Raw genomic sequence first — 13,537 nt, forward strand, 5'->3', positions numbered from 1 at the left:
GTTTTCTTTTTTCGGGTTTAGGTTTATTTTTATTTGTTTTAATCGGGTTTAGGTTTAGTTTTTTATTTAATTATATCTAGGTTTGGTAATTATTTAGATTTCAAAGGGTATTTTTGTATTTTTGATAACAAAATAGGTTCCCCTAATCCATATTTAGGATAGTTGAATCCATAAGAGCCTTCAAAACCAAATCCTTGAAACACCTATAATAAGATTTAAAAAAAATAAGATTTTGAGTTTATAATCACCCGAAATTAATAGGCACGCAGTTTTCTTTTTACTAATTATATTTTCTTTGTTTTTTTGTTAAGTTTTTATTTTATACTTCCACACACGCTGAACGGTGGTGCAAATTTATAAAGTCAGTTTGGATATTCCATAAAAATCTACATTTCAAAGTCCAAAATCAGTTTAGGTATACAATTTCAAAATTGGTTTTGGTATGCAATTTCAAGAAACTAAAAGGTTAGCTTTTTGTGAAATAAAATGTTTTTTGGTTCTAATTTTGGAATCGACCTATGCTTCTGATATGTAGCCACTCTAATAGCAAAAAGTTAACCATATATATAAGTTGATTTTGTGGTCATTCTCGAACATCTTTCTCGACAAAGATCGAATTTAACAAAATAAAAAAATTTAAAAGAAAATTAGAAGCAGGGAGACGTTATAGTAAGCAAAAGAAAAGGAAAAGGATAAAAATCCGAGAGTAAGAATTATTTATTGCCGAAACGATTGGTAAAATTTTGTATTTTTTCACTGTTTTTAGAAGCAGTAAAATTCCATGCTGGTCATATACATTTGTAAATATTAAAAAATTAAATATATATCTAAGGAGGAAGGATCCACATAAGATTGAACCAATTTTTTTTTTAGAGTCCGAATGACAATGAATTTGAACTCAAAATTTTGATGACATGTTCCTCTTGTTAAACTCTAGATCACTATCAAAAATGAGCACAATTCGATATACCAAACCTCACCATCTACGAATTTTGATTTTGACCGTTAATATTTAACGGTTGATTTTCAAAGTGGCAGATGGTGGTGCTATATATCTTTGATTGTGCTCATTTTTTACAGGTAGGTTGAAGGGAGATAGTGCATCAAGCTGTTCGTAGGGGCCAACTTGATCCTCTTCCCCAGGGATCCCAGAGGAAGGAACCCTAGAAACCGTCGACTCCAATTACTGTCCTTGTACGATCCATATTATATTATGAAAATATTGGGTTCAAATTCATTGTCATTCAAATTCTAATGAAAATCTGGTTCAATCTTATATGGATAGTGTCCATTTATATGGATAGGTGCCCATATAAAATTGTCTATGGATCTTCCCTCGTAATTCCGAAGCTCTTTTTAATTCGAATATATATGATTGGGCCTACTCCATTGTTTCCGGTAATGCCAAAGAAATTAAAACAATTAGACTTCAGAATCTAAATAACTGGTTGATGGTTAATTTTACTCTTCTAGCTAATATCTATTTTGTAGAGGATGTGTGTGTAGGAATTAAATAAATCCTGAATGGATCCTTGATCTATCACTAGGGCTGCACAACGGGTAGGATGGGTAGGATATGGCCTATACCCGTCACCCTACCCGTTTACTGGCGGTTAAGAAAATCTTTACCCGCCACCCTACCCGCCAAATAATGGATAGGGTAGGATACGATTAAAAAACTGGCGGGTAGGGTAGGGTTGGCGGGTATGGGTAGGGTATGTGCACTCCTAGGTAGGGTGGGTAGGATATGGCCTATACCCGCCACCCTATCCGTTTACTGGCGGTTAAAAAAATCTTTACCCGCCACCCTACCCGCCAAATAGTGGATAGGGTAGGATACGGTTAAAAAACTGACGGATAGAATAGGGTTGGCGGATATGAGTAGGGTATGTGCACCCCTATCTATCACATTGCTTATGTATTGGAATTGAGAATGCTAATCAAATTTTATTGATTCTTTATTTGAGAAAGAATGGATTATTAAATGAATATATTTCCTGACTTCAACTATTAAACTCTCATATGTCCATGTCAAATAGGATGCTTGCTGGAAATAATCGCGGAGTTCCAATTTACTAACACGGAAGTTAGTAAATGCTCGGTCCATGTATTCCCCACGGCCAGCCCAGCAACATGCTTACTCTTGAGGGGAGATTGAAAACAGGATAAATATTGCAGCATGGTAAATATTCAGTCATAGTTTCTTATCTCTTTTCAGCGAAACTTCGAAATTCTACTCCTTTGCCACGTAAACTATAAACGTACTCGATATAGAGAAACCAATGTTTTTGATGGTAGGCTATGAGTTGGAATAGTTAGAGATGAGTGTTCCCTAACTATATGTACAAGTGTTTTCGAGTCTTAGCAGCCCAAATTTACCGAGAACACACTTGTTTCTACATTTTCTTATTTTTTCGGTCGAAAAAATCATGATTGCTAAAGGTTGATGCCAATTATTTCAGCGAATCCATTCTATATAAGATAAAAAGTTAGAAACCGATCCAGACTGTCGATCACTCAAACGGTATCCCCTTTAGCAATCATGAAAAAAAAAAAAAAAGACAAAGGCTTCATATAAGAATAGTCAGGGTCATAATTTGATAGATGAAAAAAAAATTGTCACTGCTAAATGTGTCATGAATATTAACCGGGCAATACCATTCCAGTAATCCTATGATCATAATTGATTATAATTTTTTCATCTTATATGAAATGGTGCTCACTTCGCCAATATTGGTAAATAGTGTTTAGTAATCAATAAATTTTTCGTACTTTTATCCTTGATGCTTTGTGGAAAACATCCAAAATTTTAGCACAAAAAACTCAATTTTGTATTAATTCAAATTGATTATTAATTTATTATTACAGAAGATCAGTAAGTGTTTTTTTGTTAACCACGGCTCCCAATCTAATTATAAGGGGAAAAAAATATTTTAGAAGTCCGACACAGTGGAGGCCTGAGTAGCACTGACGCGGATACAGTGACGCGAATAAGACTAAATTCTTAAAAAGTTCTTAAAAAGTTAGGATGCAGGTGTATCATGAAATTAGTGATAATTATGAACGTAACTTCTAAACAATGCTTGTAAATTGTTGATAAATAACAAATTTATGTAAAAATAAATACATATACTAATGAAATGATACAAATACAAAAGAATCAAGACATTTTAAGTCTACGTTTATATTAAAATATTATTTGACATATGCATGTAATGTCATTAGTGCCTGCGACGTAGAGATACGCCCGTTTAAGTGTCGGACACGAACCTAACACAGACACATGACAATTTTAGGCGCTCTCGTGCTACCCAGGTGGAGACTGCTTCCCTTTTCATTCTCGGTCCTCTCTGCTGTCAAGTGTCCGCGCCTCATGTGAAGCGTACGCGCGAAACAATTAATTATTTTTTTTTCAAAATGAAAATTATATTTTTCCAATAAAATGAATAAAATTTCATGGGACTTTTGTGATGATGACGACGTTGTTTTTACGTGAGGGGAGAGACAGAGAGAGTTGTTTTTTTGTTGTTGAATTAAATTGTGTGGTGGGGTATGGAGAGAGAGGTCAAAGCTTAATAAGTAATGATTTCGAGAAGATCAGAAGCTCGTGATGAGAATTTCTTTTTAATTTTCTTGTTCTGTTTTGTTTTTCTTTCTTTACAGAGAAAAGGAAACAACAGTGGTATTATCAGAGACCTAAGGAATTTACAGGCCTTCCTTCTTCTTTGTTCATTCCTTTCCTCGTGATTTCTCTTTCTCCTGCAGGATCATCATCAGTTTTTGCTTTTATTTGTTTTCTGTACTCTTTTTATTTTCTTTCTCTCTCTCATTTTGTAAAAATATATTTTTGTATCTTTAAAGCTAGACAGTACTACCAACGAGATTGAAGATTATATATAACTATAACCCCATTTCTGTTCTGAAGGAACCCCGTCTAGTAGCTCTCTCTCTCTCTCTCTCAGAGTGTGTTCATTTCATTCTCAGGAATTTTTGGTTTTTGAAACTTGCTGAGAGCGAAAGATGATAAGATGAACAAAGAGTTTAAATGTTAAAGGGAGGGAGGGTGTTGTTCAGGAGACAAAGGATAGGACACATATTCCTTCATATACATTTAATGATCTTCTGAACAAATTCAATTTTTTTTTTTCTTTTTCTGATTTAAGTTTGTTTGCTTCTGTGGAGGAGTGTGTCTTCATATTCTTCTAAGTTTGTAGCTAAAACAAAAACGCCATTAGTATACAGTCGGTTGAGAAGAAAGTTTTAAAGGAAGGAATTAATGGGGAATTGCGGAAGGAATGGATCTGTAAGGCAGTATGTTAGGTCTAAGGTACCTCGGTTAAGATGGACTCCTGATCTTCATCACTGTTTTGTTCAAGCCATTGAAAGGCTTGGTGGCCAAGACAGTAAGTATACCTACTGCTCTAAACTCTCTCTTTTTCTCTCTACTAACTGCTCATATCTCACTGGGTTATGTTTTTTCTCTTCTTCTTCTTTGTTTGTAGGGGCAACACCTAAGCTTGTGATGCAGCTAATGGATGTGAGAGGACTTACCATTTCTCACGTCAAAAGCCATCTTCAGGTTTTGCTTCATGCTCCGTTCTTGCATGTTTCTAAACACTGAAAAAAAAAAAAGTATATTATTGTTTGTCAATCTTTTATTAAGTTGATTTATTCTCTGGTTGTTGCCATTAGATGTACAGAAGTATGAGGATTAATGACCAGAGCATCAACAGCGAGGAAGGTACGATCTTTTACACCGGAGTTCTTCAAGATATATAACCTGTATATTATTTATTATGTTGTCTCTTGTTGATTAAATTTTGTTCGTGTGTTAATTAATTTCTAAAACAGCTGAACTACTCTCTCTTTTCTCACTTGTAATAAAGGCTGTTTCCATATTCTTAATTTCTACTACTTTGATACTTTATTTGAGTCAAGTTTTTCAACTCAAATCTTTTGTTGCAGTTTCCACTCTTAGTATCTTTGGTGAAATTCAAACTCTCTGTCTTAATGGAATTTTTCAGTGGGTGGTTATGTCTAGCTGTTACCCTCATCATATTTTATTTTTTCTCTCCTCCTAAAGCTAATAGTATATATAGCTGCTGCCTATGCCAAAAATAGCTTCATAGTTAAGAGCTCTATCAAATCAGCTCTTTTCAAAAGAGTTGTCTTTTTTTCTTATATATATATCCAAACCCCAAAGAGCTAACTTTAAATATTTTAATAAAAATCTTAACGTTGATTAATTTTTTTATTAACAGATTTAGATAATCCTACTGCACAAAGAGAACAGTACTCTTTTGATGATCATGATGGATGCATTGATGAGGAAAATGATGTGGGTAATTTCCTTCAAGCTTCTTCTTCATCAAAATGTATTGAGGATACTAATCTTCATCATCAATCCCTCTACGGTTCTCTGCTCCCACCAAAAAGGTTATTTGCTTTTAAAAGATTTCACAACACTTTTTTTCTCTGGTCTCTTCTCTCTACTTTGGGTCTATTCAGAGTTGTTTTCTTTTGTTTGTTTTTCTCCGTTTTGACAAAACAGGTCGAGACTGGAGCGGAGTTGTTCAACATCACAGAGTTTGCATTGCAACGAGAGAATGTGTGAAACAGCAACTGTCACCTCCCCTTATAATAAAGATATTAATGCTATTGGCGGCGGTGGTGGTGGTTTCATATTTCTTCTGCACAACCACCACCAACAGCAGCAGCAAAATCAGACTGGTTTTGTCAATAGTAATGCACTCTTCACATCTCATTTGGCACATGAACAACAACATCATCATCAACTCTACAATCTGAACACTGCTTTGGGATTTCCTCATCATCTGCAGCAAGAATCTAATTTCTCTAAGGTACTTTTTTTTTTTCTCTCTCTCTCTCCCTAACACTTCTTTTTACCGAAGTCGTCTTATTATCTGTGTAAAAACACTGCATGACATGACACATTCTCATTCTCATTGTACGAGACCTTAGTTTTATCATGAAGATATATATATATATATATATATATATTTCTAGAAAGAAATAGACCATACATTCATATGTTTGATGATTTTACACATAATAAAGTTGTTTTTGTTTATCATGAAAACAAGGGGTGACTGACTTACATTTTCTTGTTAATTTTGGGTACCAGAAATGTTAAGATATCTGTCATGCATTTTTTAGGCATAAGATTGGCCCAATCAAAGAGGTGTACATGGGAAAATTTTCAGAATTACCCAAATATATGAGACAAAGACGAGTGATAAACACCGTACTTACTACCACAGGGGCCATTGTCTCAGAATTTTTGTTTCCTTGTTTTTAATACCATGTAGAGAATATATTATTGCCTCTTAGCATAAGATGGGAAACTGTCATCTTAATAAGGTTTTTTTTTTTGAACTTTGCCACTTTTAGCAAAAAGATCTTCTTTAATAAAGAGATTTTATCCCAGTTGTTTGACAAAAAATATGGAGACCTACATTTCAAGTGTAACTAAGGTGTAAAGAATTCTTGTATTTTTCTAACATTTTGGTTCATTGGTGTCACTCGGAACAGGTTACTCAAGGGGAAGAAGTACAACAAATTTCATCATTTAGAAAGCGGAAACTAGAGAGTTTAGGACCTGATTTTCGGATTCTTTCACTCCCTTCTCTTCCTATTGAATGTAAAGAAGAGAATGAAACAGGAGATTGCGCATTATCACTCTCGTTGCGCCCCACTATTCAAAGGAGCAACACATCATCGACAAGTGATATCAGCGACGTTTTTTCAAGTTCCAGATTGAATTTTCAAGACTGTTCTGGTTCTTCTTCTACCACTACTGCAATGAAGAAGCAAAACATAAACTTGGATCTTTCCATCTCTCTATGATGTTGCACTTAGTGTAGTACGATTTTAGCTTGTAAAAAAAATGTCTAGCCTTTTGGTAATTCTAATTAAATATTAATCACCTATCTTTCGTCTCTTTTTTGGTTCTTGCCGCGAAATTATTTAGTTGTGTAATTGTCTCTAATCTTGGGTTTCCACGTTTTATCTGGTAATGAAAAATCTGGAGTGTAGGTGAATCATATTTGCAGAGACCAAATGTGACAAAGATATTGAGAACAATATTCTGTTTCAAATACATCATCATATAGAGAGACACAAAGAGCTGATGATGTATGAAAAAGAATCGATTCTCTCCTCTCAAGGTACAAAGAATATATATAGAGCTCAGCAGCAGCACTATATTAGGGCTACTATTTCTTGTTCTCTAGTTTGAACATGATCGGTACTGTCACTAAATAATGCCTAAGAGGTAGGTGCATAGATATAATAACAAGCGACTAGGTCATGAAATGGAAAGTTGCACAAATTTATGCCATACATGGGATTCGACACAGTTTCAGCAGGTGTTTTGGTTTTGGCAATCTTTCAAGCCGGTGACAGGATTGAGGATAAATACCGATTGTAAGGCTGAGTTTCCTTATTAAACCGGCCAGCTGAGCTTAGAACAACGCAAAGATATTCCAATTATAACACGGTAACTGGAACTGTCAAGTGTAAGTGCCTGGAGGAGGCTTATGGTGTGTCTAACCAGCACCTTAAAGCAACACCCTAATTTCTAATAACTAAGCATACCATAAAAAAGGCCCAGAAGAAATAGACTTGAAAGGTAGAATGATTTTCTCACTCAAAAGCAAGTTTTTTAAGTTTTCTTGATTAAAAAAAAAGGGTTAATTTATTGTTAGTTGGCAGCACTTGGTAAAACAAATTCATCCAATCCTTCACTGTCCAGACAATGCTCCAACTGGAAAACCAAAACCAAGAGAAGTAGGATGATTCACGAGCGCTTGGTACTGATTTGGACGTGTTTCAAGAAGCTAAGAGATTCGCAACAACAAACATTATCCAATTCCGTCTTGTCAATCTTTCTAATCATCCAATCTAACTAAAAGGGATTTTAATGTTCTGCTCGTGCCAAATGGCACAAGTTAAAGTTTAGTTAATCTTGAAGAAAAAGAGCAAATGCAATGATCGTATAGAATGATTGTACGATTTATAAATGGCGACAATATTAGATATCTTAGATTTGATGAGGTGCGACTACAATAACAGACACGGTGAAAGTAAAGAAAATGAATTTTCATACTCAGCCAAGAGACATTAGGATGCACCTAACCATACCCCGTTGTAAGCAAGTTGACATCAAACAGATTAAATTTGCAATGGGGGTACTGATCTACTGGTCTATGTATCTTTAACATTATCATCTGATATTGCCGTTTTATCTGATTGTTCTGTATCAAAATCTGAGACTCTTACCACTGAGCTTTCTACTGCGTTATACTAAGCAGTACCGAGTTTTGTTGTTGCTTTGCACCTCCATTTGGATAGAACATACTAGATAAGATCATTGTGAAGGAATTCAATTTTCTCCATTTGCGGTCTTGGTATCAGCGGTTAATGCTTTAACACAGAGCTTTGGCTTTGAAGTGAAGAGATTGTGTGGAAGAACTGAAACGGCAACCACTAGTGACCCGTTGGGAATCCCCGAAACAGGTAACACCTCGATGAATACGCCCAGCTGAAGATTTGAATAACCTAGTTAGCAAACATAATGACTGATGTGGAGAAACAACCAGTAACAAGAAAAAAGGTTCCACAGCAACATGGTCAATGAGCATGCATCTCCATGCAGGGTACTCAGGGTTGTCAAATGATGCATTGAAGCATGCAAGTATGCATGTCAAATGTAAAGGAACGAGATGCCGCTTGAAAATAACATATATGTATGCACAAACACAACAACATTGTAGCAAGGGGTTTCTGGGTTTTCACCTCTGGAGATTTCAGGTCCACAACAGCATCTGCTACTATTTCTTTAACTACACCAGCTACAACGCTGAAGCACTTGTTTCGGTCTAATAGCGCCAGTAAATCAGTATACTTTGGGTCAGTCTTCTTATTCTTCATCTCTGTCTCGTCGACCCCTCTTCTGTTATAACCAACTGCAAACTACAAAATCAAATGAATAGAAGACGCACATTATATTCAGCAGATGTGAAGCTCCAAGCCATGCAAGCTAAGGTACGGCAAAAAAACTGTTCCCGAACCCTACAAACTATCCTTCTAGCAACAAATTCTTTGCCGAATCGTAGATAAAGTATAATACCAAAACTGACGCAGAAATGTAGAAAGCTTTTGAGTTGAGAATCAGTTATATAAGATCAACAATTCAAGAACCAACTACTGATGATTTTTTCATTCCACTTGCTTTTTGCACTGACAAATTTTGTTGGAACATCTTTGCCATTCCAATTAATCAAAGTGTTAAATATTGAAACAGATTAAACGCTCCAAGATGTATCAAAATATCTTGTGTAAAGCTTGTCAAGAGCAAAATTAAAATATATAAAATTGCAATTTTGAGCTAAAACTATTCATCTCACCGTGATGTAATTTTCCAAATTTTCAGGAAAATGTAATGAAGACAAGAACACTTGATGGAATAAAACATCAATCCCATAAGAGGTGGGAGGCGCCATATTAACATTATTCCCTGATTTTTTATTTAATATGTGTAATTTGTAACTCAACAGTTTGATTTTACCTTCAAAGGTTTTTCAAATTTATTCTGTTCACGGCCCACGAAATCTTGGACTAGCTTGGATACAACAGTCCGCAAATCCTCATCTTTCAGTAAACAAGTTGCTTGGATGGGAAAAATACGATGACACCAACTGCAATGAAAAAGCATCAACTGAAGTCAGGTAGTGGATTTTGGGGTGCCTTTCGGCAGCATAGCACTAAAAAATTGCTGAAATGAGAAGCGGATAAATGAAGTGCTGCATAAAACAAAAAAGATGATTTAGTTTTTTGTATACAGCTTTTGCTACTGAATGACGAGACAATACTCATTACAAAAGATACCTACTCATAAGATTATTACTTTTTTAAATCCAACTAAATTGTGTTATCTATGATAACCACCAGGGTCTAACAAAGTACTTTTAAGTCAAATAAACATCCGAGTAGGGATTATTTAGAAACAATGTGGACACCTGAAGTACTAAAATGGACAGAGATTGATGTATAATGTAGTAACTACGCAAATTCAGTCACATATCCTATGCTAATAGCATAACATAGTAGAATGAGTAGAAAATACAAGGATTGGAGGCTTCAAGGTAGAGACCAAAGGTACTAATCAAACTAGTAAATATTTAAAAATTCACCTAAGGTAGAGATAAAAGGTGCTTACACTAGTGGCTTCAGATTCCCAGAACCTAAAGACTCAAATATTTTCGACACAATATCGACTGTGTCAGGAGAGCAGCTTCTAGGAAATGTAAAAAGAAGCAAACCACTTCTTGTTAGCTTGACCAGGGATAGAATTCCTTTTTCCTCAATCACATCCATCTTAGGAGACGATGGAGTAGCCTCTCTAGTACTTTCACCTGCAATTCACAAATTAAAACAAATTACATGTAAGCTTGGAGATCTCGTCTTAACCAAGTACAAGAGGTGATCTTGGTAAGTCAGTACTTAATAAAGTGGAGATGAAAACAAAACCTCTTCAATACAAAATTACCACTTCCATCATTAGTCCTTTTGCTCTCCGCACCATTACCACTTCCTACTTCCCCAGAGCATATTTTCCTTTTCTTTGCATTAGACGTTTCTGAATTTTCAGAACTAGATGTACTCAAAGACCTAATATACTGCAACAATTTGAATGAAATGTTAACAACGATTAAGAGCTAAAAATATGCCCTATCAGAAAGCTGTAAGCACTCAGCAGAAGGCACCATAGACAATTGAAATAGTCATACTATGCAAGCAGAAAAGAATACGCAGTAAACTCAGTACGTCAGATTCAGACAGACAAAGGGAGGAATGACAGTTTTGAGCTCGCAAGTCAGAAAATTAAAGATTTAGGCTGTGTTTGGTATGAATTTTAAAAACAGTTTTCTGTTTTCAGAAACAGAAAAAACAGAAAACGGTAGAAAACGTGTTAGGGGCATTTTCAGAAAACGTTTTTCATTTGTTTTCTGTTTTTAAAAACAAAAAAAATGAAAAACGATAAATAATCGTTTTCTGTGTTTGTACTTTTTTGTTTTTTCTTCTTCCTTCTTCTTCTTTTCAGAACAAACTAAGAGATTGGGGAAATGACTGCAAATGAGTCAAGACCGGTATTACTATCTCCTAGACGAGTCTTTACATTTGATCTGATTAAGTTGATTTTCCTTGGTTTTCAAAAACAGTTTTTATCCTACTAAATAATTTTTAGAAAATGAAAACAATGAAAAAAGGGTATGCTTTTAAAACAGTAAAAAACTATTTTTGAAAACTGTTTTTAAAAATTGTACCAAACAGGCCCTTATTAACTGATAGTCTGATACTAAGATGTGTTCGGTGACTCAAAAAGCTATCACTGTGTAGCAAGGAAGCTTTTACTTTCAATTCTTCCCACCCACCCCCGCCCTCAGGGTAGAGCCTGTGTGGCCCTGGGCGCACTGACCCAATAAAGTTGAGCTGCTCCTATGAGCCCACCCTCTGGACAGGGCACATACACGTCGCCTAGGAGTACCTTTGACAACGCAGAATGAAGACATATAAATACAAAATGATTGAAGATATCATTCAATCTTTTGGAAACTAATTGTTCTATTTGTATGTAAATGATATTGGTATGCAAATCAGTCTTAAGGAATAAAAGCGACGAAAGAAAACAAAGTGAGCGGGCTTGCTATGAATAATAACACAATGACAAGTATTAAGTGTTAATCAAATATATTGGATTATTACAAGTGCTGCAAAGGTATATATGTAAGTTTTGACCAATATCAAATGGCATGAAATAAACTAATTGAGGTTAAGTAACTCGGTGTATATTTCAAACCTTTGGTAAAACAGAAATGACTTCTTTCGTGGCACTTTTCTCGCGCTCCGTTGGAAAGAAAAATTTCAAAGAACATCATTACTAATATATAGAAGATCACCAGAATATTAGAAGGAACTAAATCTCCCCTTCCCATTGCATTAAAAACCTGGATAAAGAGATATGATAGCCAATGGTTGTGAAGATATAGGAATTTTTAGTTTCAACTCAAAATGCTTTGTTCGTCTGGTCAAACTTGCGGAGGCTTAGAACTACTCGTTCCCCACTATTGTAAAATCCAGTGAAAATCAGATTACACTAATCAGCAAGCCTTGCCATAACTAGAACATTGACTTCAAAAGATTCTAACTTAATTGCATCGATAATCAGCACTGACATTAACGTAAGGTAGAATCTTCCATGATCATCATATTGATTATGTGAAGTTAGTTTCACTACCAGCATGCTTGGTTCATCAAATTGAATTTCTCGGAAATGAATTACAAGGAAAATGGGCTACTTCCATGAACCAATTGTGGAAAGCAATACACATTTCACTTTCTAAATACATAAATTGCATCCAGAGGTGCAATTGGATTACCTTTTGTAACTACATTACTGCATTCAATTAGTTGAAGCAAACATGCTATTAAAATTCAAAAGGTTTCACTTTTAACCAAAATAAATCAGTAATGTATAATACAAAAAAAGAAGAGGCAGAAGAAGAGCTTACTGATGGAGCAGGTAATAAAGAATCCTGAATGCGAGTAGTCCATAAGAGAAGAAGGTGCGTTGTAATCGAATCGAGGCATACTGATCACAGCTGAATGTTGCTCCCATGGAGGCATAGTTACAGTCTCTTCCACCTTTTCCTTTTCATTCTTCTTGTTCTCCTCTATTTCTTTTTTCGCTAACCCTAATTCTTTTGTTTCTACATCATCCGTCATGGTTTCTACTTCCTTTACTCTTTGTTCTTATTATTATCTCTAGATTATCAGCTTTCGTTCTGGTTACTAGAGATTGACAGGGTTTAAACACTTCAACTTAAACCCTAGAAATTATTAGGGAATGATGATGGTAATGTTCCCCGAGTCTCTCCGTCTCCAGGCTCGGACCTCAGTCTGGGTTCGAAAATGGTTTATGATTTTCGTGGAACGATTTTTTAGGCACTACTCAAAAGTGGTGGGGCCAACTAAGTGATAAAATATCTATACCCTATAATTATAAGGGGTGTCCTAAAATGTGGAAATGACTCACCTACCCTTAACCTATATATATTTAACTACTTCCTCCCATCACCACCACCTCCTCCCATCACCACCACCGACCACCTCGAACCACCACCACAGCCACCTCTATATATAACTTAATTTAAATCATTAACAAAACAAAATCAAAATTATAACAAATCCATTAATTGTCATTCGTTTTTTATTGAAAAAATGATAAGTAATCATTGAAAATGGAAGTTGCAGAGAGAAGTTCGTCTAGGAATTATCTGAAAAACTTTGTCGAACTAGCAGAACTCAACTTTAATGGAGGTTTTTCTTTTAGAGAAAAGTTCGGTTATGTCGCAATTTTTTTTCCTAGCCGAACTTTTAGTTCGGTTACGTCGTAATTTTTTTTTCCAAACCGAACTTTTCTCTGAAAACCTATATATTGAGTTCGGTTACATCG

The 13,537-nt window shown here is 35.2% G+C and overlaps 2 protein-coding genes across 2 annotated transcripts; one reads left to right on the plus strand and one right to left on the minus strand.

Moving 5' to 3' along the window:
• The first annotated feature begins 3,627 nt into the window (after nt 1-3,627).
• On the plus strand, nt 3,628-6,911 carry LOC113306957. Its single transcript, XM_026555874.1, has 6 exons — nt 3,628-4,403; nt 4,503-4,579; nt 4,693-4,741; nt 5,262-5,436; nt 5,552-5,861; nt 6,553-6,911. Exons 1-6 carry the CDS (start codon nt 4,277-4,279, stop codon nt 6,865-6,867), a joined length of 1,053 nt encoding a protein of 350 aa, XP_026411659.1. The 5' UTR covers nt 3,628-4,276; the 3' UTR covers nt 6,868-6,911.
• Nucleotides 6,912-8,026: 1,115 nt separating this feature from the next.
• On the minus strand, nt 8,027-12,974 carry LOC113304651. Its single transcript, XM_026553790.1, has 6 exons — nt 12,594-12,974; nt 10,571-10,660; nt 10,241-10,436; nt 9,590-9,719; nt 8,818-8,994; nt 8,027-8,563 (listed from the first exon to the last, which is right to left on the minus strand). The coding sequence occupies exons 1-6, from the start codon at nt 12,805-12,807 to the stop codon at nt 8,405-8,407; spliced, it is 966 nt and encodes a 321-aa protein (XP_026409575.1). The 5' UTR covers nt 12,808-12,974; the 3' UTR covers nt 8,027-8,404.
• Between the last annotated feature and the right edge of the window lie 563 nt (nt 12,975-13,537).

This window comes from Papaver somniferum, chromosome 8, assembly GCF_003573695.1.
Source record: "Papaver somniferum cultivar HN1 chromosome 8, ASM357369v1, whole genome shotgun sequence".
In the NCBI taxonomy this organism is placed as follows: Eukaryota; Viridiplantae; Streptophyta; class Magnoliopsida; order Ranunculales; family Papaveraceae; genus Papaver; species Papaver somniferum.